The 23,961-nt window shown below is 39.7% G+C and overlaps 1 protein-coding gene across 2 annotated transcripts in view; it reads left to right on the top strand.

Moving 5' to 3' along the window:
* The window catches only part of LOC125225147 (probable peroxisomal acyl-coenzyme A oxidase 1), a 31,823-nt gene that overhangs the window by 1,791 nt on the left and 6,071 nt on the right, over positions 1 to 23,961 (top strand). For both annotated transcript variants that reach the window (XM_048128720.1, XM_048128721.1), the window contains exons 3-12: positions 9,419 to 9,587; positions 10,125 to 10,248; positions 11,093 to 11,220; positions 13,365 to 13,481; positions 14,103 to 14,266; positions 14,608 to 14,770; positions 15,102 to 15,292; positions 21,114 to 21,260; positions 21,792 to 21,897; positions 22,553 to 22,705. In XM_048128720.1, coding sequence (XP_047984677.1) covers positions 9,419 to 9,587; positions 10,125 to 10,248; positions 11,093 to 11,220; positions 13,365 to 13,481; positions 14,103 to 14,266; positions 14,608 to 14,770; positions 15,102 to 15,292; positions 21,114 to 21,260; positions 21,792 to 21,897; positions 22,553 to 22,705 — 1,462 coding nt within the window. The remainder of the gene's footprint in view (positions 1 to 9,418; positions 9,588 to 10,124; positions 10,249 to 11,092; positions 11,221 to 13,364; positions 13,482 to 14,102; positions 14,267 to 14,607; positions 14,771 to 15,101; positions 15,293 to 21,113; positions 21,261 to 21,791; positions 21,898 to 22,552; positions 22,706 to 23,961) is intronic.

Genomic DNA, 23,961 nt, shown 5'->3' with positions numbered 1-23,961 from the left:
CTGGAGATACGATTTTTTAATTAATCCAAGGACGAAAAGGAAGGAAAATGACACAACAAACTCCCCAAAAAATATTGTAGGGTTATGTGCAAACATCCTGTATACAATACCTCGGTCATTAGAAAGATACGAGAATGGCTTTAGGATTATTAAGAAGTCCGTGCGCACCTCTTCAAATTGGTCAAAAAGGACGATCTAACTAACACCACGAATTATTAAGAGGAATTGAGAGAGGCCTCTTACTTTACTACAAGTTGACAAGTTAATAGTAATTATATTTGTATTTTGTCCTGGATATAATAACATTGTAGTTATCCCGCGCCAGCGCTACAAACCTCGCGAATCGTTTATAGATGCCAAAAAGAAAAGAATTGACACGAACTGTCACCCTGACGTTTCATATTTTCGCGCGCGCTCCACGCGGTTGGATGCAAACTATTAGCTTTCGAGTTTTTATTAAGTTTTTCGTAGTTTTAATAAATACAATTATGTTTAAAACGGTATTATTCAGTGCAAAATACGGTGCAGCATGTGTGTGATGTACGGTGTTTACATGGCAACCGAAATGTAATAAATATTGGGATGAGAGTGATGAACGCAAGTTACAACATTTGTCAATTGGATTTTTAACAAGAACATTCCTTAGTTATGAATTATGAACTTATCAAATTCACTAAAAGTGTTCCCGTGGGGAAACATAGAGGTATAATATATTAATTAGTACCTATATTTAACCTCACATTCTAACCTCTACGGAGATTTGGTAAGGTTTTTTATACATTCATCGTCAATTGTCGTTGGACAAATATAATAAAGGAGTTCTGTATACGCATCTGACATCACAATTCGCGTGCGGATTGTGCTTCATTCGTGGAATGAAGATATTTGGATCCCAATAAAATTCTTATTGTAACTTTAGCCCGTGGGGCAATCAGATATGCTAAATATTCAAAAATAAATTCTCATCCGTGGGATGAATGTGTTAAGACATGCTAATGCCTGTGAGGCTACTTAATGTGTTAGGCATGCTACTGCTGTGCCTACCAAATATACAACAATGCTGCAAGAGTACTATTGGCGACTGTTAACTGATCATTTGTAATCCTTATTACAAGGGCATAAAGTCTACCGATGGGTAGTTAAGAATGTTCCTGTTAGCCCGTGGGGCTAGCAAATGTAAACTCTCATTCACGGGATAAATGTTTTAGCAAGTGTAGCCTTTCCCGTTCGGCAACCAAGTGTGCCAACTTTTCAATAATGAAATCTAATAATAAGGAACAAGAAATGCTCCTCATCCGTGGGATGACTGACAGTTATGGTATAGTTATACCTAACGAATTTCTTATAGCCAGTGATGTTTAATTGCAGAAATTTTTTACATATACATGTAGAACATGTACTAGATCTATAGATGTCTAGACTAGAGCACAATCTGATCAAGATTTTGTCCTCAGGCAAGCATGCTACATTAAACATTATTGTATTCTAATTAAGTACATACTCATATACTTACTGTTTACATATAAAACATTATTCTAGTTGCAATTAAAATGGTCTCTGCAGTAAGTCCTATGTTGAACATCTATAATCTATGTATAGATTGGGCTCAGTTAAGTCAGAAAATTATTTACTATAAGTATAGGTAATTTTTATAACTCCTCTACAACAAAAATTTCGTTCTGATTAATACAATAAAATGAATAAAATACTACCGTAAAAAGGTAATTTCTGGAAAATTCTGTTCTAGTTCATATCATATTACAATGATGAATATTCATATTTATCCCTTTGTACAATTTGACAAATTGATATATATTTATATGAGGACATACACTGTTAGTGTTATGTCATAAGGTAAAATAAATTCTCTAAGTGCTGCAAAATCATTTTGGCACCCTCATAAAGAGTATAAATGTCACAATCATAACTTAACCTCATAATATGCTTAGGAGCTGCTCGCTCCATATATTTTAACTTTAACATAAGTATATGTATCATGATTCATATTTAAATGTCAATTTTTGATAAAAATTGTTAGAATGGACAGTTGACCATTGGAATTTTATGATCTTATAGCTCAACTGGCTTTGGTGAAGTTGATGTAATGTTACTGATTTATTTATTTTTACTTCAAAAAAAAAAAAAAAAAATGTGTCAATAAAATGTGATTAAAACTTTATTATTGTTTTCAAATTTTGAATTATTATTCAATATGTTGTTTTAAATATAAAAGGATAGGTAAAGAAGGTACACTGGAATTGGGATCAACCAGAATCAGTCATTGGAATAAGCATACAAAAATTGGTTAAGTGAGATGTTCATATTAATACAAAATTATATTTAATTATTATAAATACCTAACAATCCCAAGGCTTCAAACTCTCATTTAAATGTTAGACTTGTATGTCTTCATATGGCAAGGGTACAATCTACCCCGCAATGGTTTAGAGCCCTATCACAATGTTTTTTAGCTATCATAGGGTGCGATTCAGCACAAGCTCATGCCAATAGTGACCATTTTATATTCAGCTGTCATATAAAGTTAGAAATGGGTCAATGGATCAAGTAAAGTATGTAGGTTGATAATTAGAAAGATTTAGCTAAGTCAACTCTATTGAGTTGGTATGAAATAGGTATATATATTGAGATCTTGGTTCAAACACAGACTTGTTTTCCAAATATAGCAGAAATCATTCGATTTTAATTATTAGAGTCTTAACTATCCTGAGGTCTTTGAATAAATAGCACTGTAACTGGTATGTACTTCAAAATTTATTTTAGAAACTACTCCATACCATACCGACTTTAAACGGTTGGGGGATAAAGTTGATATGATGATAAGATAACACCCACTGCACGTGGATTATCGCAGTTCTCGTTCAATCACCAAAATAGCATTGTCGGGCGAGATCAGTTCTTGGGTGGGTGACCAGTGACCACCCAATTATCTATAGTAGACCAGGAAAGAGGATTTGATTTTTTTAATACCTATAAATGTTTTTGTCATAATGAGCAATATATTATTATATACTACTTTCATTTATTGATTACTTCAATCAATTTAATTATCTTATTATTTTATCTCAATAATAATTGAATTCTAGACCTAATAAGATCCATAAGGGATCATTTTGTTTATCTACTTAAGATACTTTTCTATTAGTCATCGATTAAAGGTCCAACCTAAGCTTATTAGTCTGTTCAAGTAGAACATATTTACAGACATGATAGTCAGGGACCAAACGACCTCTTTTACAAAAAGTCGTCGACATCTCTTCTAAATACCTAAAACAGGTATGGATGTGTTCCTCGTTATCTCCAGATTACGAATTGACCTGTTTTAGTTTAAGGAGGGGGGACGGGTTGAGAAAAAGGGGGAGAAAGATGGCGGCCGACCATCATAGATATTTATTCACATCTCGAGTCCTATGCCACCAATCTGTTCGTGCAAGGTGTCGTTTGAAAGCTTATTAAACCTACTTTAATTGTTTTTAAATAACTATACTCATAAAAGTAACCGTTTACGAAATATTTGAAAATATGTGTTTTTTTATCGCGCATTAATTGCACAAGTACTAGAAAAAATGCGTCTAACTCAATAAACAATAACTTTACCGCAATTGATGTTATTATAAAATTTTCGCGTCTATTCATGCTCTTTCTAAAAATATAAGTTTCATTGGTATATGATAATATATAACCATGTAATTACGAATTTGGTTTAGCAGGAGTCACTCTGCCCGGTCGCAGATATGGGCGCTGACCGTAGTAAAGTATTCAATATTTTTGAGGTCCTATTTTACGGATCCATATGCGAGAGGTATCGTTTCAAAGCTAATTAAACCTACTATATTTTTTTATAAATAACTATAATCATAAAGGTAGCTGTTTAGAAAATATTTGAAAATATGTGTTTTATAGACCATGAGTCGCACAAGTACCTACTGGTAAAAAATGCTTCTTAATCAATAAACAACAACTTTCCGGAATTGATGTTAGTATAAGATTTACGCGGAATTTCGTGTGCTTTCTAATAACATAAGTTTTATTGGTGTATGATATTATATAACCAAGTAATTACAAATATGGTAAAGTAGGGGCCACAGCGCCCGGCCACGTATGGATGCTGACCGTCACCAAATTTTCTATATTTTTCAGATCCTATTTTATTTAACAGGAATCTTTTGAAAGCATATTATGCGTACTATCATTGGTTCTCAATAATTTTAGTTGTAACTGTAGTAGCTAACAAAATATTTGAAAATATGCATTGGAACCGATGTGAGTAAAACATGCTTCTAGCTCAATGAATTATATTTTTTCCGCAATTGATATAATAACAAAATAAACGGCGAAATGTATGATCTTTTCAAATAATAAGTTTTGTCAGTATTGCATAAAGAATTAATGTTAATTTATCCATCATACTCACTGCGCACCGTCATATACATGGATGACCATTTTCGTTGCCGTTTTCATAATTTTTAAGATTGTATCTTGGTGCATGACCAATAAACAATAACTTTACCGCAAATAATGTTATGATAAGATTTACAGGACATTTCATATGCTTTCTAAAAATATAAGTTTTATTGATGTATGATATTATAGGTACAACCAAGTAATTACGAATTTGGTTTAGCAGGTGTCACTGCACCCCCGTGACGTAAATAGGTGCTAACCGTCGCCTAATTTTATGTATTTCTCAGATCCTATTTTAGCGATCAATTTGTGAGAGGTATCATTTGAAAGCATATTATGCGTACTATCGTTACTTTTTAATAATGTTAGTCGTAATTGTAGAAGTTTACAAAATATTTGACAATATGTGTATTTTTACTGTATATGAATAGCATTCGCACTGATACGAGTGAAACATGCTTCTAGCTCAATAAATTATATTTTTCTGCAATTGATATAATAACGAAATGAACCGCAAAATGTATGGCCTTTACAAAAAATGAGTTTTGTTAGATTTGCTTAAACAATTAATGTTAATTTGTCCACCATACCCACTGCGCACGGTCAATCGTCATATAAACGGATGTCCACCGCCGTTGCCTTAATTTCTTCATCATTTTACAGATTTTATTTTACTGATCAATTAAGTATATAAGTAAATTCGATACGTGATAGATTATATTTATTATGAATATACGATTAGTGAAATAAAATCTGAAAAATCATGAAAAAAGGCAACGACGGTGGACATCCATTTATATGATGGTGCGCAGTAGGTGAGCTGAACAAATTCAAATTAATTGTTTATGCAATACAAACCAAACTTATTTTTTGTGTAAGTCATACATTTTCCGTTTATTTTGTTATTATTTAAATTGCGGAAAACTATAATTTATTGAGCTAGAAGCGTGTCTTATCAATGCCAATGCTATTCATGCACAGTAAAATACACATATTACTGATCAAATATTTTGTAAACTTCTACAGTTTCGACTTGAAATATTAGAAATAAAGATAGTACGCATAATATGCTTTCAAATGATACCTCTCACAAATTTATCAGTAAAATAGGATCTGAGTAACGTAGAAAATTTGGCGACGTCAGTCAGCACCCAATATCGTGACAGGGCGCAGTGACACCTGCTAAACCAAATTCGTAATTACTTGGTCATATATAAACATACACCAATAAAACTTCTATTTTTAGAAAGCGCATGAAATTTCGCGTAAATTTTATAATAACATTAATTGCGGTAAAGTTATGGTTTATTAAGTTAGAAGCATTTTTTATCTGTATATGTGCAACTCGTGCTCGTAAAAAACCCATGTTTTCAAATATTTTGTGAACAGCTACCTTTATAACTATAGTTATTCAAAAATAATTATAGTAGGTTTAATTTGCTTTCAAATGATACCTCTTACATATGGATCCGTAAAATAAGAACTTAAAAATATTGAATACTTTACTACGGTCAGCGCTCATTTTTATGCGACCGGCGGAGTGACCACTACGAAACAAAATTCGTAATTTAATGGTTATATTATCACTTACCAATGAAACTTATATTTTTAGAAAGCTCATGAATAGTCGCGTAAATTTTATAATAACATCAATTGCGGTAACGTTATTGTTTATTGACTTAGAAGCATTTTTTACCAGTACTTGTGCGATTCATGCTCGATAAAAAACACATATTTTCAAATATTATGTAAACAGCTACCTTAAATACTATAGTTATGTATAAACAATTACAGTAGGTTTAATTATCTTTCAAACGATACCTCTCACATATGGATCCGTAAAATAAGACCTCAAAAATATTGAATACTTTACTACGGTCAGCGCCCGTTTATGCGACCTGGAGGATAACCCCTGCCAAACAAAATTCTTAATTATATGGTTATATATTATCATATACCAATGAAACTTATATTTTTAGAAAGAGCATGAATAGACGCAAAAATTTTATAATAACATCAATTGCGGTAAAGTTATTGTTTATTGAGTTAGACGCATTTTTTACTAGTACTTGTGCAATTCATGCGCGATAAAAAAACACATATTTTCAAATATTTCCTAAACGGTTACTTTTATGAGCATAGTTATTTGAAAACAATTAAAGTAAGTTTAATAAGCTTTCAAATGACACCTCGCACGAACAGATTGGTGCCATAGGACTCGAGATGTGAATAAATATCTATGATGGTCGGTCGCCATCTTTCCCCCCATTTTTCTCGACCCGTCCCCCCCTCCTTAAACTAAAACAGGTCAATTTGTAATCTGGAGAGAACGAGGAACATATCCATACCTGTTTTAGGTATTTAGAAGAGATGTCGACGAAAATCGTGAAGGAGACGACTTGTGGCCAAATTGGCTCTAGACTATGACAATATATTGGAAACAGAAGGGATTGTATACAGTTGTAATTATTAAATTTAATGAGAATTGTCATTTACTGTTTTCCACAATATCTGTATAGGATTTGCTAATCTCAAGGAGCTTATGCACATTTTGTTGTCTAATTATGATCTTTATTAATCTTACTGCAGACATAAGCATAAAACATCAACATAAGAGTGTGGTTAAAGTTATCACAGCCCCTAAATAATTACATTATATGGTCTATATATAATGCTGTCCTGCTAGTGATTACCTCCTCGTTTAGTATTGTGTTATAAATTTCTTTTTTGTGAGAAATACTAGAACAAATAAGTAAAATAGTGATTAATACCTAAAACGTCATATTTTTAAATATACTTATATATATAAACATTACATAAATACAACACAATGGAATTAGGTTTAGCTAGGGTAGCAAGCTAGCAAGTTAATGGATTAATTGGGAAGTAACGGACTAACTATTTGGTATAGTTTGTAAGTAAGGGACTATTTTGCTTGGTTAAGTGATTAATTAACGACTTTTAAATAATGCTTTTAAAACCAAACAGAGGCTATCTGGTCTAAATACTCAAGTCACCGTATAGCGACAAAGGTTTTAAATAGAGGTTTAGGTGATGGACTTTCAGCTCCAAACATGCCTCAGGATGCACCAGGACTGGGAAAATATTTTTGTTCCCATCTTAGAATATTAATATTATATACAATCAACGATTAGTACCTGCATACAGCAGATACAAGGTCAGTCTACTTATTGACAATTAAATCAAGACTTTGAAACTTATAGTCTCGAATTATTATTATATGTCCTATAATATTTATTTATTTATTCATATATATGGCTAGTAGGTATAGGTAGGTAGGTAGGGTAAAATAAGTTTATCGAGGACAGTGATATCCTCTGAAGATTATATATATATAAAGAGTAATAATAAAACCTTTCATATTCTTAGGTCAATGGGTGATACCCAGAGGCTATGTTTGTATGGAATATAAATACACAAGGTATAACTATGACTTCATATATATCATTTATGTCGAACATATTAAATAATTGACAAGGGTAACAAGCACACAATGCCCGTGTTTTCTTTTTATGTATGTTTTATAGACTACTTAATACTAAATGATTAGGTATTAATTTATCTCTATTATTTCTTTTCATATTACAAATTACAATTATCATGTCTCACATTAAACACCTAAGGTAAAAGTCATGAAGACACTGCTTAACAGTGAATAAAAGGTTTGGTAACGCATGGGATGCTTCAGATAACTGTAATTTACCAATCTATTATATTAGATATCAATATTTGTTATACAGGTTAAGATATTTAACTCAGTAGATGGGTTGATTATTTAGGGTTATTATATCCAGGACAAAATACTTCATATAATCAAGATTGAACTTCACTTCAGGTAAGTTCGTTTAATCTTGTCATTATTTAGTTAAGGCATTTACTTACAATGACCGAGACACTTTTGTCAGTCATGCCTAAGGGAATATGGGTATGAGGTCAATATCAAGGATAGCTCTGTAGGAAGTAAGTACCTACTTAGAATATTTTAACAACTAATTACCTATGTATTGGTAAGATGAGTAGCAATGTCTTAAAAAACCGGAATCTAAAGTTGATGAGGAAATACTTAATCTAGGACACGAGAAGCTGATATAGTTAGCGAACTGCGGGGTTGTTAACTTCGGAGAGGGCAACGCACTGATATCAATACAGTGGATAGGTACCGAAGTCCTTAAATTAGTACGTTCAAGTGAGTGAGCCTGAGATGCTGAGAGCTAAGTTAGTCTCTCATACATCAAAGAGTAAGAAATAGTGATTACCAGATTGTAGGTAGGTGTACATCCGGTCAGCAACATGTTACGCTTAGCACCTTTATGGAAGTAACCTACAAACTTTTATAGAGGTAGGGGGTCAGTTTTCTTTGCACCTGGTGCCGTAGCTGAAATGGCATTTCGCGACGCGAAACGACAACGAAACGCCGCGAAAGGTAGTCTGGCTCTGTTGCGCCAATACGAGAACGATAGAGATAGATATCTAAGAGCGTTACGTGAGCGTTTGTGCCATTCGGCTACGTAGTACCCTAGTACCTTGGAGGCACATGATAGTTAGCTGTGATGTCTCTGACTGAAACAAAAGAGAAATGTTAAAGAAACGAAAAAGGTGGTCATAATTTTGTTGGTGTAATGGTGAACCTGACTTTAACCTTTGAAATTCAAATCGAATCGGCGTATCATCACAATTCACAACCGTACCTGGTCATTCACTGCAGTTGCATATATTTGCATGAGGAATTAGAACTAAACAGAACTTCGAACTCGTGCCGGTCATGAATTTTGTTTCATTTGCTTTAGTAAAATGAATTGAACATTATCAAATACTCCTTGATAATGATGTAACGACACAAGGTAGCAACGCCACAAAAGTAGATTTTTTGGTAAGTAGGTCTTTATTTCAATCCCCAAGTATATCATACCTATTGGTGATAGAGGCATGAGTTTATGTAGGCAGTATTTTATGTATTCGTCATCTGTTTTTTCAGAGACGTAATAAGCGGCCTTCTAGGCTCGTCAAGCACTCGCGATGGCTCACCCTTCGGCGTGCACTACATTATGTTCATGCCAGCCATCCTGAACCAGGGCACGGAAGAACAGCAAATGACCTGGTTGCCCAGGGCTTGGAACTGCAGCATCATTGGCAGCTATGCTCAGGTGAGTACATGATGGATCATGCCATCCTCAACTGGTGTCGCGGCTGCCTAGAACTTGAAATTGTAGCATCATTATCATTGGGTACGGCTATCAGGTATAGCTGATCGCCTTCTAGGCTCATTAATAAGCACTCGCGATGGCTCACCCTTCGGCGTGCACTACATCATGTCGGCCATCCTTAACCAGGGCACGGAAGAACAGCAAATGACCTGGTTGTCTCAGAGCTTGGAACTGCAGCATCATTGGCAGCTATGCTCAGGTCGGTGGAACTTAGAATTATCATTATCATTGGGTGCTGCTATCAGGTACAGGTACCTAACCGCTTTCTAGGCTCATTAAGCACGTGCTCAGGTACTGACTGCGTCATGACCACCTGCTTAGCTCGTCCATTAGAGATGGCTGACTCTTCGGCGTGCACTACATCATCTTCATGCCATCCTTAACCAGGGCACCGAGAAGCAGAAGATGACCTGACTGCCGAGGGCTTGGAACTGCAGCATGCAGAATATGAGGAATTAATAATGCATTGTTTTCCAGACGGAGCTGGGACACGGAACTTTCATCCGTGGACTGGAGACAATCGCCACATATGATCCTGACACCAAGGAGTTTGTGCTACACAGCCCGACTCTCACTTCATACAAATGGTGGCCTGGCGGATGTAAGTCACATAGAATAGATATTATTCTACTAATATTGGTGACAGATAGAGCAGGGACTGGCACTTTCGTGGGATGGAAACGACAGCCATCTACTATTCTGACTGTACGACAGCCATCTACTATCTGAAGTTCTGAATGTAGTAAGACCATCAACCAAACTTTTAGTACCAGTTCTCGTTCACTCTCAGCTTATAGTATGCCGGTTTCAACTTTAAAATGGCTTTCCAACATTTCCTTCTCAAAGCAGCCTTCAGCGAACTATTTTGTAGGATTTTAGAGTATAAAGGCAAAGGAGGTATCCTCTGCGACCCTAGGATACCGGTGAAGTTAAAGGGCCTTGTGTACAAGTGCATCATCCGACCAGTCCTACTATATGGTAGCGAGACCTGGCCTGCTCTCGGAATGGCGATGGTATGGCCATATACCCCGCAGACCGGTGGACTACACCGGAAACAGATGCCTTAATCTCGCTGTCCAAGGCCCTAAGTCATGCGGCCCCGGTAGGCCTAAGAAGCGCTGGCTGGACGTCGTGGAGCAGACATGCAAGAGAACAATCTCACGCCTAAAGATATCGAAGACCGGGCAAAGTGGAGAAGACAGCAGAAAAGCGGACCCTGGTGCGAGGCAGGCAAAACGATAGGTTGAAGAAGAAGAAAGGCATCTTGTCGTAAAAGGCAGTCAGTTGGTACTTACTTCCCACCTTTTCTTGGGACCAGGCAAAGGCGTCATATTCAGACCACAGATCATATATGTATTATAATACTATTTCAGACTTATATTACCCTCAAATTTTCAGCAGCAATCATGGCAGATATCTTGTAGTGTTATTCTTTGTGTTTCCAGTGGGTCACACAGCCAACTACTGCATAGTGGTGGCCCAGCTGTACACAAAGGGCCAGTGCCACGGGATCCACTCGTTTATCGTCCAGGTGCGGGACGAAGATACGCACGTACCTCTACCAGGGATCAAGGTAACCACAGACTATTTTACTCTTTACTTACTATACTTACTTTACAAATTACTGTAAATGGAGACACACGCTAGAGATCGGATCGGACCTGAGGTCGGATCGAGGCGCTCAACACTTGATTTTCTATGACTACTCACTTGAGTAAATTCCGATCCTGACACCAAGATCACTTGATCATCATTGATTACTTGGTGCTTTTCATAGAAAAGTAGTGTATTAAACATGTGAAATCGGGTAACTCACGTAAAATTGTCGAAGGTAGCTCGACATGTTTCGCTCCGTAACGAGGAGCATTTTCATTGAGCACGCGCGATGTCGATGGTTACCCGATACATGTTTAATATGTCTCTGTGTGTGTGTGTGTGTGTGTGTGTGTGTGTGTGTGTGTGTGTGTGTGTGTGTGTGTGTGTGTGTGTGTGTGTGTGTGTGTGTGTGTGTGTGTGTGTGTGTGTGTGTGTGTGTGTGTGTGTGTGTGTGTGTGTGTGTGTGTGTGTGTGTGTGTGTGTGTGTGTGTGTGTGTGTGTGTGTGTGTGTGTGTGTGTGTGTGTGTGTGTGTGTGTGTGTGTGTGTGTGTGTGTGTGTGTGTGTGTGTGTGTGTGTGTGTGTGTGTGTGTGTGTGTGTGTGTGTGTGTGTGTGTGTGTGTGTGTGTGTGTGTGTGTGTGTGTGTGTGTGTGTGTGTGTGTGTGTGTGTGTGTGTGTGTGTGTGTGTGTGTGTGTGTGTGTGTGTGTGTGTGTGTGTGTGTGTGTGTGTGTGTGTGTGTGTGTGTGTGTGTGTGTGTGTGTGTGTGTGTGTGTGTGTGTGTGTGTGTGTGTGTGTGTGTGTGTGTGTGTGTGTGTGTGTGTGTGTGTGTGTGTGTGTGTGTGTGTGTGTGTGTGTGTGTGTGTGTGTGTGTGTGTGTGTGTGTGTGTGTGTGTGTGTGTGTGTGTGTGTGTGTGTGTGTGTGTGTGTGTGTGTGTGTGTGTGTGTGTGTGTGTGTGTGTGTGTGTGTGTGTGTGTGTGTGTGTGTGTGTGTGTGTGTGTGTGTGTGTGTGTGTGTGTGTGTGTGTGTGTGTGTGTGTGTGTGTGTGTGTGTGTGTGTGTGTGTGTGTGTGTGTGTGTGTGTGTGTGTGTGTGTGTGTGTGTGTTTTAGTGTGTGTGTGTGTGTGTGTGTGTGTGTGTGTGTGTGTGTGTGTGTGTGTGTGTGTGTGTGTGTGTGTGTGTGTGTGTGTGTGTGTGTGTGTGTGTGTGTGTGTGTGTGTGTGTGTGTGTGTGTGTGTGTGTGTGTGTGTGTGTGTGTGTGTGTGTGTGTGTGTGTGTGTGTGTGTGTGTGTGTGTGTGTGTGTGTGTGTGTGTGTGTGTGTGTGTGTGTGTGTGTGTGTGTGTGTGTGTGTGTGTGTGTGTGTGTGTGTGTGTGTGTGTGTGTGTGTGTGTGTGTGTGTGTGTGTGTGTGTGTGTGTGTGTGTGTGTGTGTGTGTGTGTGTGTGTGTGTGTGTGTGTGTGTGTGTGTGTGTGTGTGTGTGTGTGTGTGTGTGTGTGTGTGTGTGTGTGTGTGTGTGTGTGTGTGTGTGTGTGTGTGTGTGTGTGTGTGTGTGTGTGTGTGTGTGTGTGTGTGTGTGTGTGTGTGTGTGTGTGTGTGTGTGTGTGTGTGTGTGTGTGTGTGTGTGTGTGTGTGTGTGTGTGTGTGTGTGTGTGTGTGTGTGTGTGTGTGTGTGTGTGTGTGTGTGTGTGTGTGTGTGTGTGTGTGTGTGTGTGTGTGTGTGTGTGTGTGTGTGTGTGTGTGTGTGTGTGTGTGTGTGTGTGTGTGTGTGTGTGTGTGTGTGTGTGTGTGTGTGTGTGTGTGTGTGTGTGTGTGTGTGTGTGTGTGTGTGTGTGTGTGTGTGTGTGTGTGTGTGTGTGTGTGTGTGTGTGTGTGTGTGTGTGTGTGTGTGTGTGTGTGTGTGTGTGTGTGTGTGTGTGTGTGTGTGTGTGTGTGTGTGTGTGTTAGAAAAGTAGTGCTTCAGAAGCTCTCATGTGGATCCGGCCCGGTCTACCGTGTGTCATCATTAAGCGAACGACACGATCGGCTCAATCGAATCTTCCTGAAAAATAATCATCCAAAAATAATTCCAATAATAAAGGATAAAGGTTCTAATTCAAATCCTAATAGCAATTTTACTTTTCCAGGTGGGAGATATTGGAGCCAAGTTGGGCCTCAACTCTGTTGACAACGGCTTCCTGGGCTTTGACCACTTGAGGATACCGAGGGATCACATGCTGATGAAGCATGCACAGGTCTTAGAGGTAATTTACAAACCTTCCCGAAAAGGTAATTTGTAGTATCATTTAATACTTTTTGGATTTGGTAATGCACCTTCGGAAATACCTATATACCTAAAGTAGGGCTGATTTAGACGGCATGTGAACTCGCAGTCTCATTAAGCCGAACGAGCAAATCGCATTGAAATGAAACTCGCGTCGCATCGCATGCAAGTTCTCGTCCTAAATCAAACAAAATCCTCATTGAATCAGTAGACGAACCTTCTCATATCTCCTTTTCTTCCTTGCTCTTTTCCACTTTAAATGGGGTCGGCTCTCCTAATTGCTGTGCGCCACGACATTTTGTCGAGGGTTGTCGGGTCAGGTAGATAAGGTAGATTATTCCCATTAAGGAGCTTGGCCATACTGGTCCACCATGTTGATGGAGGGCGTCCTCTGCCTGTCTTTTTCTCCCGAACCTTCTTAAATATATGTACCTACCAGTGGCGGCTGGTGAAAATTTCTGCTAGGCAACACGGAGCAAAACACCTGTAAACATTAGGTACTTTCCTAGTACTTAATCAATTTTAGGCAAGCCGGTGGGAATCGGCTTGTATGGACCAGCCGCTGCTGGTACCTACCAACATTATAACGTCATGTTTCCAGGATGGTACATACGTCCGGAACGCAAGGAACACCAAGCTAAACTACGGAGCAATGGTGTTCGTGCGAGTAGTTATTGTCTATGACATGGTGAACTACTTGTCCAAGGCGGTCACCATCGCCACACGGTATTCGGCGGTGCGGCGACAGAGCCAACTGAAAGAAGGGTAAGCTGAAGTACAATCAGTCTTCCTTATTATTCTCTTATAGCCTCTTTTTAAACAGGATCTAGTTCCTTCCAAAACTACTTGCATGGAGAAGACAGTGCCTGATAAACCAGTTGACCGTGATCTGATAAAGAAAATCAACCCTGCTGGACCGGTTCGTACAACTTAATGAGTTTTTTCGGACACAGAACGGAATATCAGTTGAAATTAACAAGTCTTTGTCATTGGAGAAAAACATAGGAGGAAACCGGACTACTTAAATCCAATGAGGGCGTGTTTGTTTTACATGAATACTTATTGTGCTAAAGAAATAACAATCTTCCAAAAAACTTTCATTACAGAGAGCCAGAGCCACAAATTCTTGACTACGTAACCCAGCAGCACAAGATCTTCATCGGCATAGCGGCGTGCCACGCGCTCAGGTTGACAGCTAATATGCTGTGGGAGACGTTCCATGACGTCACCGAACAGCTGGTGGATGGGAATCTGGAGAGGCTGCCAGAGGTAACTCCTTGTTCTTCTGTTATTCCGTTCGACTATAAAATAGTTAGGTGTTCACTGGAGGCAAATGGCTGAGAACTTGATTATTAGAGACATTTTAAAGTCATTTAGAATTGACGCATCAGTTCTCTACGTTCCGTCCAAGGAAAATGTGTCTTTACTACGAGTACATGTTTTCAGAGTTCAGGTATTCGTACCGTACAAAATAATAGAAGACCAGGGTGCCCGTTAGCTTGCTTCTGCTGATTCTCTGTTCCTCCAGAACTTCTGTATCCACTAATGCGCACATTTTCCGATTGAGCTATTATAATCACCATCTTGTGTCTTCTTTCAGTTGCACGCTTTAGCCTGTTGCCTAAAAGCCGTCAGCACAGCCGACACGACAATGTATGTCGAGCGCTGCCGACTCGCTTGCGGAGGCCACGGTTACATGCAGTCTTCCAACCTGCCCATGACGTACGGGCTGGTCACGGCTGCCTGCACTTACGAGGGGGAGAACACTGTGCTGCTTCTACAGACTGCCAGGTATGAACCACCAGAAGTTAGCTTGCTGTCTAAAAGCCGTCAGCTTTTATGCCTATGCCCATATGGACGAGTGGATTGGTTACAGTGGCATTCAGAGCTGCTGCAAACAGCTTAGTGAGAATCTCGAAATTACTGTACCTACAATCGACTACAAAGAGATGCATCCACTTTTTCACCTTATTAAAATGCAATAATGTGAAAAACTGGATACATCTCTTTGTAGTCGACTGTAACTACATGTACTGGCGCAGTCGGAAGTAGGATATCTGTCAGATCATACAATAGGTACCTATATAGGCACATGAGATACGAGATGAGGTTACAGTAAATTGATGAAACTATTTCTGTATCACGTTTACTAAGTTCGTTTGTAGTTTTATAAGTAAAACTAGGTAAGTACAGTCTGTAGTGATACTACATACATTTTATATGAAAATTAACCTCAATATCACCATCGGTTTTCGATGCCGTTTTTTTCCACAGAAAACATACACCGAAGCTTAACGCCTATATAAAATCGTGGCTTACCTTCTGAACTCCCAATTTTGCATTCATTTAGGCCATATAGAAGCCCTGAACTTTGGATATGCCGCGATATAAACACTAGGCTAAGTCAAACTTCTAGGACTTGGTACACAGTAATTACAAAACAGAACTAGACTTTGCGTACACCAAAATGTTCCTTTTTTTAACGTAGAATTTAGTAAATCCGATCACATCCCACATCTTTTGGTATTTCCAAAAAAGTAATTAGATATTGGTTACATGAAATAGGTTAGAGAATGTACGGTAGAAATAAGTCAGAATTTGACAAATAGAAAAAGTTGGTGCGTTTCGTTTCACGTAGTTCGGAGGGGAGACACAAATAGAAAAAGGTTAAAGATTTGTTAAGAATTGCTATTAAATCCCGTGTGGTGATAACTATTATTAAATAGTATAAATAATGTCGATACGGTTTGAAGTTTAATTTATTCAAGGTTTTTTAATAGGATTGAGTCTGATATGGAGAGCGGACCGAACAAACGGAACGCAGATTTTCGTGGGTTGGTTCAGTCGACGGTTTTGACAGATGAGCACAGGATCGAATACGGGAACACGCGCGCTCCGTTGATTAATTTCTGATCCGGTCCCCGCCGCCGCCGCAGGCGGCTGATTGCGCCTTGACATGCTGCCAGGCGTAGTTCTTGTGTTGGTAAACTAAGAAAACGTATATCGCGTGTGAAGTGTGCGTGCGTGCAGTGTGTTGAAAGCCCGCGAGGCTCCCGAGTCCCCACCGTAGAGTACAGCTGACGGGACGTGGGCTGTATGCCGAGCGCTGCCGTAACGGTAGCGCCGGCGACCTCAAGGTGCTTTACACGTCCCCCCCCATCATTTGCCGGTGTCGTCTGACCGGCGCCCTTGGCGCGGGCGCGTCAACGATGCGCCGATAGCGCTGGCGTCTTTCTCCGCAAGCTACAGCTCCCGGACCCGGGCTGTGAATCGCGCGGCGCCTGGTCCGCCGCCGACCAAGCTAAGGACTTCACGGGTCACACTCGCGACCTGAACTACAGCGAGCTCGTCGCCCACCGCCGCCACCGACGTTCCGCCCGTACCCTGACGGTACCGGCGCTGCAAACGACGAGACCACGAGTTCGTGAGTGCACAAACATTTTCCCCCCGTTTTCTTTGGCCAAAGATACGCGTAGTCGTCTATCGTACAACACCGCGCGTGTAGACCATAAGCGGCTAGACCTTAAGTTTAACCGGCCTTGAGCCCATGTAATCGCTCCCTAGTTATTTAGTTCCGCTGAATATTATTTGCACGTATTGACATCTTTGGCTCTATTATTTACTTCCACTCCATGAAATCTACAGAGTCGGGTTCCCATTCACTACAATATGGCGCCCGAAACAATTTAATACTTTATTACCCTGTGGATTTCATAGTGTATTATTTCTTAAAAATTTAAATTTAATAAATTTGAAATTTTGTGGGCCACATTTTTTACCTGAATCTTAATCAGTCACTAAATATGACAATAGAATAAATTTATTAATTAATTTGTGAGTCCACTTGTAACAGGCTAGCAAGTTTATTTATTATTATAATTTTTTAGGCTGCGCTATGAATGAATAGCATAGCACCAGCCACTTATTATTTCTCACTCTCACTTTAAGAGTGCATTTATATTTTATTTCACATTTTCTGTAAACACAGAAGTGTCATTGATTTATTTATTGCTAGACCTGACTCAGGTGGACCCACGTCTTTGGCAACATGTCGGACGTCGAAGATTATCAAGAAGTAAATACAAGAGACAATAAGTCTCCGATCCCCTCATATGTCAACACGCGACCGCGGGGTCCTGCTCATGCAGAAGCCCACCCGCCCGGCCCATCCACATCAGACAATCCTCAACCCTCAATGCCCACATTGGGGGCGCCTGGACTTGTTCGCCAGGCAAAATTGGATCTGACAGGGAGACATACTACTCCCGTTTTCTCTGATTTTTTCTTTCGGATTGACAACTGCAGGCGGAGTCGACATACACTCCCGCCTAGCTATTTTTGAATAGTATTGTAATCAATATTGTAACGAGGTATACCTACACCATTTTGTTGAAAAAGGTCGTGATCTATTGACGAATGGCATGCATTACATTAAATGCATTCCAAATTCGTTACATGACCTGAAGTTGCTACAAGGTGTAAGCTCGAATTAGTTGCAAATATTTTGGTAAATTTTTTTGGGTAAAGTTATTATAAAAACCCACATTTTTTTTAAAAGGGATCCATACTTCCTTGGCCATAGTTGCCAAGATTCTTTTTAGTGTTCATAGAACACACTTTTTATGTGATCACATACTAATTTTGACAACACAAGTCAAAAAAAATTTTTTTTTTTGGAACGTTCCCATTAAAACCAATTTCTTACATAACTGTACACCCTAAGCCGGCAGGGTAGTACAAAATCATGGACTAAAACTCAATACTTTGAGAGAAAAAACGAAAAATAAGTTTTTTTTCTTAGTATATTGAAAGCCTCAAGGCAAAACTTAGGAATTTAAACTAGAAGTGCGAGACGGAATAAGCCTCCACTATCTAAATAATTTAAAGTTGTAAATAACAAGTAATAAATAGTTACCAAGTTATTTTAAAATACTAGGACTGTAGGTTTAAGCATGTATATAATATTGCATGCTAAATTTAGTATTGAAATAATTAATGAATATGGTGAACTTACAACAAGTGACCCTGATCAAAGTACTTGGCACTTAAATGTTGTATAGCCATATAAGTTTAAGATATCTTGTATTAAGTACACTATAATTAATTATAGTCATAGTAATTAAACTATTTAATTAAAAAAAAAAAATCTTTAACGAACTATAGATAAATCCTTAGGTTAAAATTTCAGAAACCATAGTGGGACGCCACTATGATTTCAAACACTTAATAATAAAATGTAGAAATAGGAATTATGGTCCAAGAGACAATAATAAGTAACATAAGTGCATGATAATTATTCAAAAAAAAAAATTGTTGATTGGATCTATATTTCTTATTTTTTCCACGGTTACCCCGGCTGTTTCGGTCGAGTGGTACTCTCCCTTTTTGCCGAGAAGGGGGATACTGTAGTGATACTACATACATTTTATATGAAAATTAACCTCAATATCACCATCGGTTTTCGATGCCGTTTTTTTCCACAGAAAACATACACCGAAGCTTAACGCCTATATAAAATCGTGGCTTACCTTCTGAACTCCCAATTTTGCATTCATTTAGGCCATATAGAAGCCCTGAACTTTAGATATGCCGCGATATAAACACTAGGCTAAGTCAAACTTCTAGGACTTGGTACACAGTAATTACAAAACAGAACTAGACTTTGCGTACACCAAAATGTTCCTTTTTTTAACGTAGAATTTAGTAAATCCGATCACATCCCACATCTTTTGGTATTTCCAAAAAAGTAATTAGATATTGGTTACATGAAATAGGTTAGAGAATGTACGGTAGAAATAAGTCAGAATTTGACAAATAGAAAAAGTTGGTGCGTTTCGTTTCACGTAGTTCGGAGGGGAGACACAAATAGAAAAAGGTCAAAGATTTGTTAAGAATTGCTATTAAATCCCGTGTGGTGACAGGGGCGGCTCACTCCGCGATTCTTTCGCCGCGGTACAAGTACATCCTGGCGGCCGCGAGTTCGCGGCCTACTCAGGGGTGGCGCGCGTTCTCACGGAATGCACGTTCGCACTTTCTATTGTTACTTTACGTCGCGAGTTTTTTTAAGGTTCATATGCGATGTCCGTGTGTCGAATGGCTAATAATACTTAGTTGAATAGACATCATGAATAAAATAAATACCATAGGACATTCATACACAGATCTACTACTAATTAAGTCCCACGAAAAAGTTCAATAAGGCTTGTAATGTTGGAACTTGAACAAAAATATATATATACAGTATATATACCTAGATAGTACCCAAGACTTGAATATAATAGTATAACATTTTATGTGAGTATTAATTCGTTTTAATCCATAGGTAACCCTATCGCCGGACGCCGCGCACGTGCGGCTCGTTTCCTTGTAAGAATTTTGTAGGTATTTAAAAAGACGGCATTTTGTAAACATCAAAGCAGTGGGCCTTCTGTACTTGTACTATTATATATTCTGTGGTGGTGATAACTATTATTAAATAGTATAAATAATGTCGATACGGTTTGAAGTTTAATTTATTCAAGGTTTTTTAATAGGATTGAGTCTGATATGGAGAGCGGACCGAACAAACGGAACGCAGATTTTCGTGGGTTGGTTCAGTCGACGGTTTTGACAGATGAGCACAGGATCGAATACGGGAACACGCGCGCTCCGTTGATTAATTTCTGATCCGGTCCCCGCCGCCGCCGCAGGCGGCTGATTGCGCCTTGACATGCTGCCAGGCGTAGTTCTTGTGTTGGTAAACTAAGAAAACGTATATCGCGTGTGAAGTGTGCGTGCGTGCAGTGTGTTGAAAGCCCGCGAGGCTCCCGAGTCCCCACCGTAGAGTACAGCTGACGGGACGTGGGCTGTATGCCGAGCGCTGCCGTAACGGTAGCGCCGGCGACCTCAAGGTGCTTTACACGTCCCCCCCCATCATTTGCCGGTGTCGTCTGACCGGCGCCCTTGGCGCGGGCGCGTCAACGATGCGCCGATAGCGCTGGCGTCTTTCTCCGCAAGCTACAGCTCCCGGACCCGGGCTGTGAATCGCGCGGCGCCTGGTCCGCCGCCGACCAAGCTAAGGACTTCACGGGTCACACTCGCGACCTGAACTACAGCGAGCTCGTCGCCCACCGCCGCCACCGACGTTCCGCCCGTACCCTGACGGTACCGGCGCTGCAAACGACGAGACCACGAGTTCGTGAGTGCACAAACATTTTCCCCCCGTTTTCTTTGGCCAAAGATACGCGTAGTCGTCTATCGTACAACACCGCGCGTGTAGACCATAAGCGGCTAGACCTTAAGTTTAACCGGCCTTGAGCCCATGTAATCGGCCCTTAGTTTTTTAGTCCTAATGAATTATATTTGCATGAATTAATATTTCGGCATTATTATTCACATCAACTCTATGAAACCCACAGCGTTAGATTAGTATAGCAAGAGGACCTTGCACTACAAAAGTCCGAAGCCTTACCAGAGTTCATTCCGGCACACTTTTCATATAACACCCATTTTATTCATTACAGTACATTTTACAAAATAATGATCAAATACCATTCTATACACTACAAGTCTCCTATCCCCCAATAATAAAAGTTGGTTTATAAGTTCCTAAAAAACTTCATCACAACTTCAGGTACTTAGTGAAGACATGGCAGACCGGCATGGAGAACCTGACCCCAACCCTCGCGTACTTCAAGACGGCCAGCTCGCCAGGGTTCTGCGAGCGGTGGGAGAACTCCGTGGATGGCATCGTCCGAGGGCTGCAGAAGGTCGCTATGGGGTCAGTAACCTCGAAATCAATAACTAATCGAGTGTTTTTAGGGGTCCTTATAGGATTGTTGTCTGTTCGTTGATCCGTCTGTCTGTTAGGCTCTTTTTCTCAGGAAGGCGTTAACTGTTATTTGCAGCTGTGAAAAAATCAAACCTATTTAAGCCAACGCAATCGGAATTCTCGACACTCAAAATCTTGTAATTTGCTACGAAGCAACGTCTTATAGCACAAACATTCTCGTGAATGTAAATTTTCTAGATTTTAGAGATTCTTTCCTTAGTAAAATAGTTCAGATTTGCACTTTCAGCACTTCTAACCCAGAGAGGAAACTAGGATTTATATGTAGGTCCTGTAAAAACAGCAATATGGCCAAAATTTCAATAAGATCCAAGGAAATTTGGCGTTGCACATGCGACATTCAGGTATTGTGGTATCGTACAAGGACTACAACTACTACAAGGCTCTCGCTTTGGAGACGGTATCAGAGATTTACTAAACAATCAAAACATAATGAAGATGAAGTATTTACCTTGGTTTCAGAAAAGTGGCAACATGTGTTAAGAACTTGAAGAAGCATGTTGACTCCGGAATGTCGCCTGAAGACGCTTGGAACTCCACTTCGGTCCAACTGGTCTCGGCGGCTGAAGTAAGTCTAAGTACTAAAACATCAAATAATTAAAAACTTGATGTTGAGTGACTAAAATAGTTTAGTTTAGTTTAGTTATTTATCTTTATATATGTATGTTTATGTATAATTTTTTTTTTGCCTATATTGTGCGATAAGTTTATTTCTTCGAATTTGCTGACACCTACTGACATTATGTAAATTTATCAATTTCCGCTACCTTAAGGTTGTCTGGAAGAAATCGCTCTTTAGCGATAAGACCGCCTGTTGTTTACCTTTGTTCGTGTTTCTTCCTTGTTTTTTATTGTTGTATTTTATCAAGGTGTGCAATAAAGAGTATTGTATTGTATTGTATTGTAAAATCACGGACCGGACTCTTTTAAGAGCTAGAAATATGCGCCCATTTTTCCCACATGCTCACCATCAAATTGAAGACCGAGAAAATTGTGAAAAGAACTTGTAACGCTGTTGTAAATCTGGAAAGTAAAACAAATGGAAGTCTGTATGGAGTATTCCGCCATTTTCTTATTTAACGCGAGCGAAGTCGCGGGCAAAAGCTAATACTTGATGATGATATGATCCTGTACGTTATACCTCATTAGAGACATAGGGCTCTTAGAAGAATCTTCAATCTTCACGACATGCCTGGGCTTAAGTTATTTCTTATTCCTTCCAGGCACATTGTCGAGTGATAATAACGTCCACATTCCACGACGAGGTCAGGAAGTTGGATGCGAGCGTGCCACCTGAGGTGCGGCTAGTTCTGCAACAGCTGGTCGAGCTGTACGCCCTCTATTGGGCGCTGGAGAAACTCAATGACCTGCTACTGGTATGAATTCACTGATTTAAACTAACACGATCTTTTTAACTATAAAACTCCCGTGAGACTCAAACATAAATAAAATAAATAAATATTGGGGATACCTTACACTGATCAACTTAGCCCCAAACTAAGCAAAGCTTGTACTATGGGTGCTAAGTGACGATATACATACTTAAATAGATAAATACATACTTATATACACAGAAAACATCCATGACTCAGGAACAAATATCTGTGCTCATCACACAAATAAATGCCCTTACCGGGATTCGAACCCAGGACCGCGGCTTAGCAGGCAGGGTCACTGCCGACTGAGCCAGACCGGTCGTCGGTATTTTAAAATATTTTAAGTGGGTTATACTCACGTATTATTTGTGCCGTTTGTATATCCGAGGTCTTTATAGAGAGTACGTCGTAGACGTCGCATCGGACCGATAGATGGCGCCATCGTTCGTTGTAAGTCGCTCCGGCGTCTCACCGCCGCGATGTTGGTAGTCCCGTTTTTCCCCACCTGCAACACAAGGCCCCCGCGCCCCGACTCGCCACCAGCCACCCTCATTGTTTCGTCGAACGCCGAAGTGACCGGTTGTCGCGTATTCCGTTCGAACATTTTTACAGCATGGTGTCTCGAAATTAATCTTTTAGTTTCTATTTCCTTGTTATTTCTGGTCAAACCAGAGTTATTCGTGTTTTTATTTAAAAAGTGGCTTATAACGTTTCGGAATTATGAAATTTTTCAATTTCATCCGTCAATTCTTTCTTCCCTTTTAATTTGCGCTCGTTCGTCTTGAATAATGAGATATATTATGCCTCGCTAGCGATCATTATTCGTCTTTCGGGGTTCTCACTATAGAAATGAACGAGCGGTGCTTTATGATTCTACCCACTTTTTTGTAAGAAAGTTCCATGCTGCAAAAATCGTTACCGTTAATCAGTTTTCTTTTTAAACTATTCGCATTTCCGAGACTAAAGTAGGAAGTGTTATCCGCGTATTAAAAGTTTCGCGCGAGAATATAAGCGGTAACGTAGGTAAGTTGCTCCGCCGGGGACCACGTGCTCCGGGGACCACGTGCTTCGCGACCGCGGGCTGCGCGACCTGCGGGCTGCGGCGGCGGCGGCGGCGGCGAGCGCGGTGGAGGAATACCGCGCTCCAAGGAGGTTTGAATTTCTCCGACGAATGGGTGAGCAGATTCATATTATTTTAGAAAGAATTTCCGATTCGGTGCGGAGGCCCCAAGCCACGTGTCGGCGCCGAAACTTAC

This window comes from Leguminivora glycinivorella, chromosome 4 (genome assembly GCF_023078275.1).
Source record: "Leguminivora glycinivorella isolate SPB_JAAS2020 chromosome 4, LegGlyc_1.1, whole genome shotgun sequence".
In the NCBI taxonomy this organism is placed as follows: Eukaryota; Metazoa; Arthropoda; class Insecta; order Lepidoptera; family Tortricidae; genus Leguminivora; species Leguminivora glycinivorella.
This window is presented reverse-complemented; position numbering and strand designations above follow the sequence as displayed.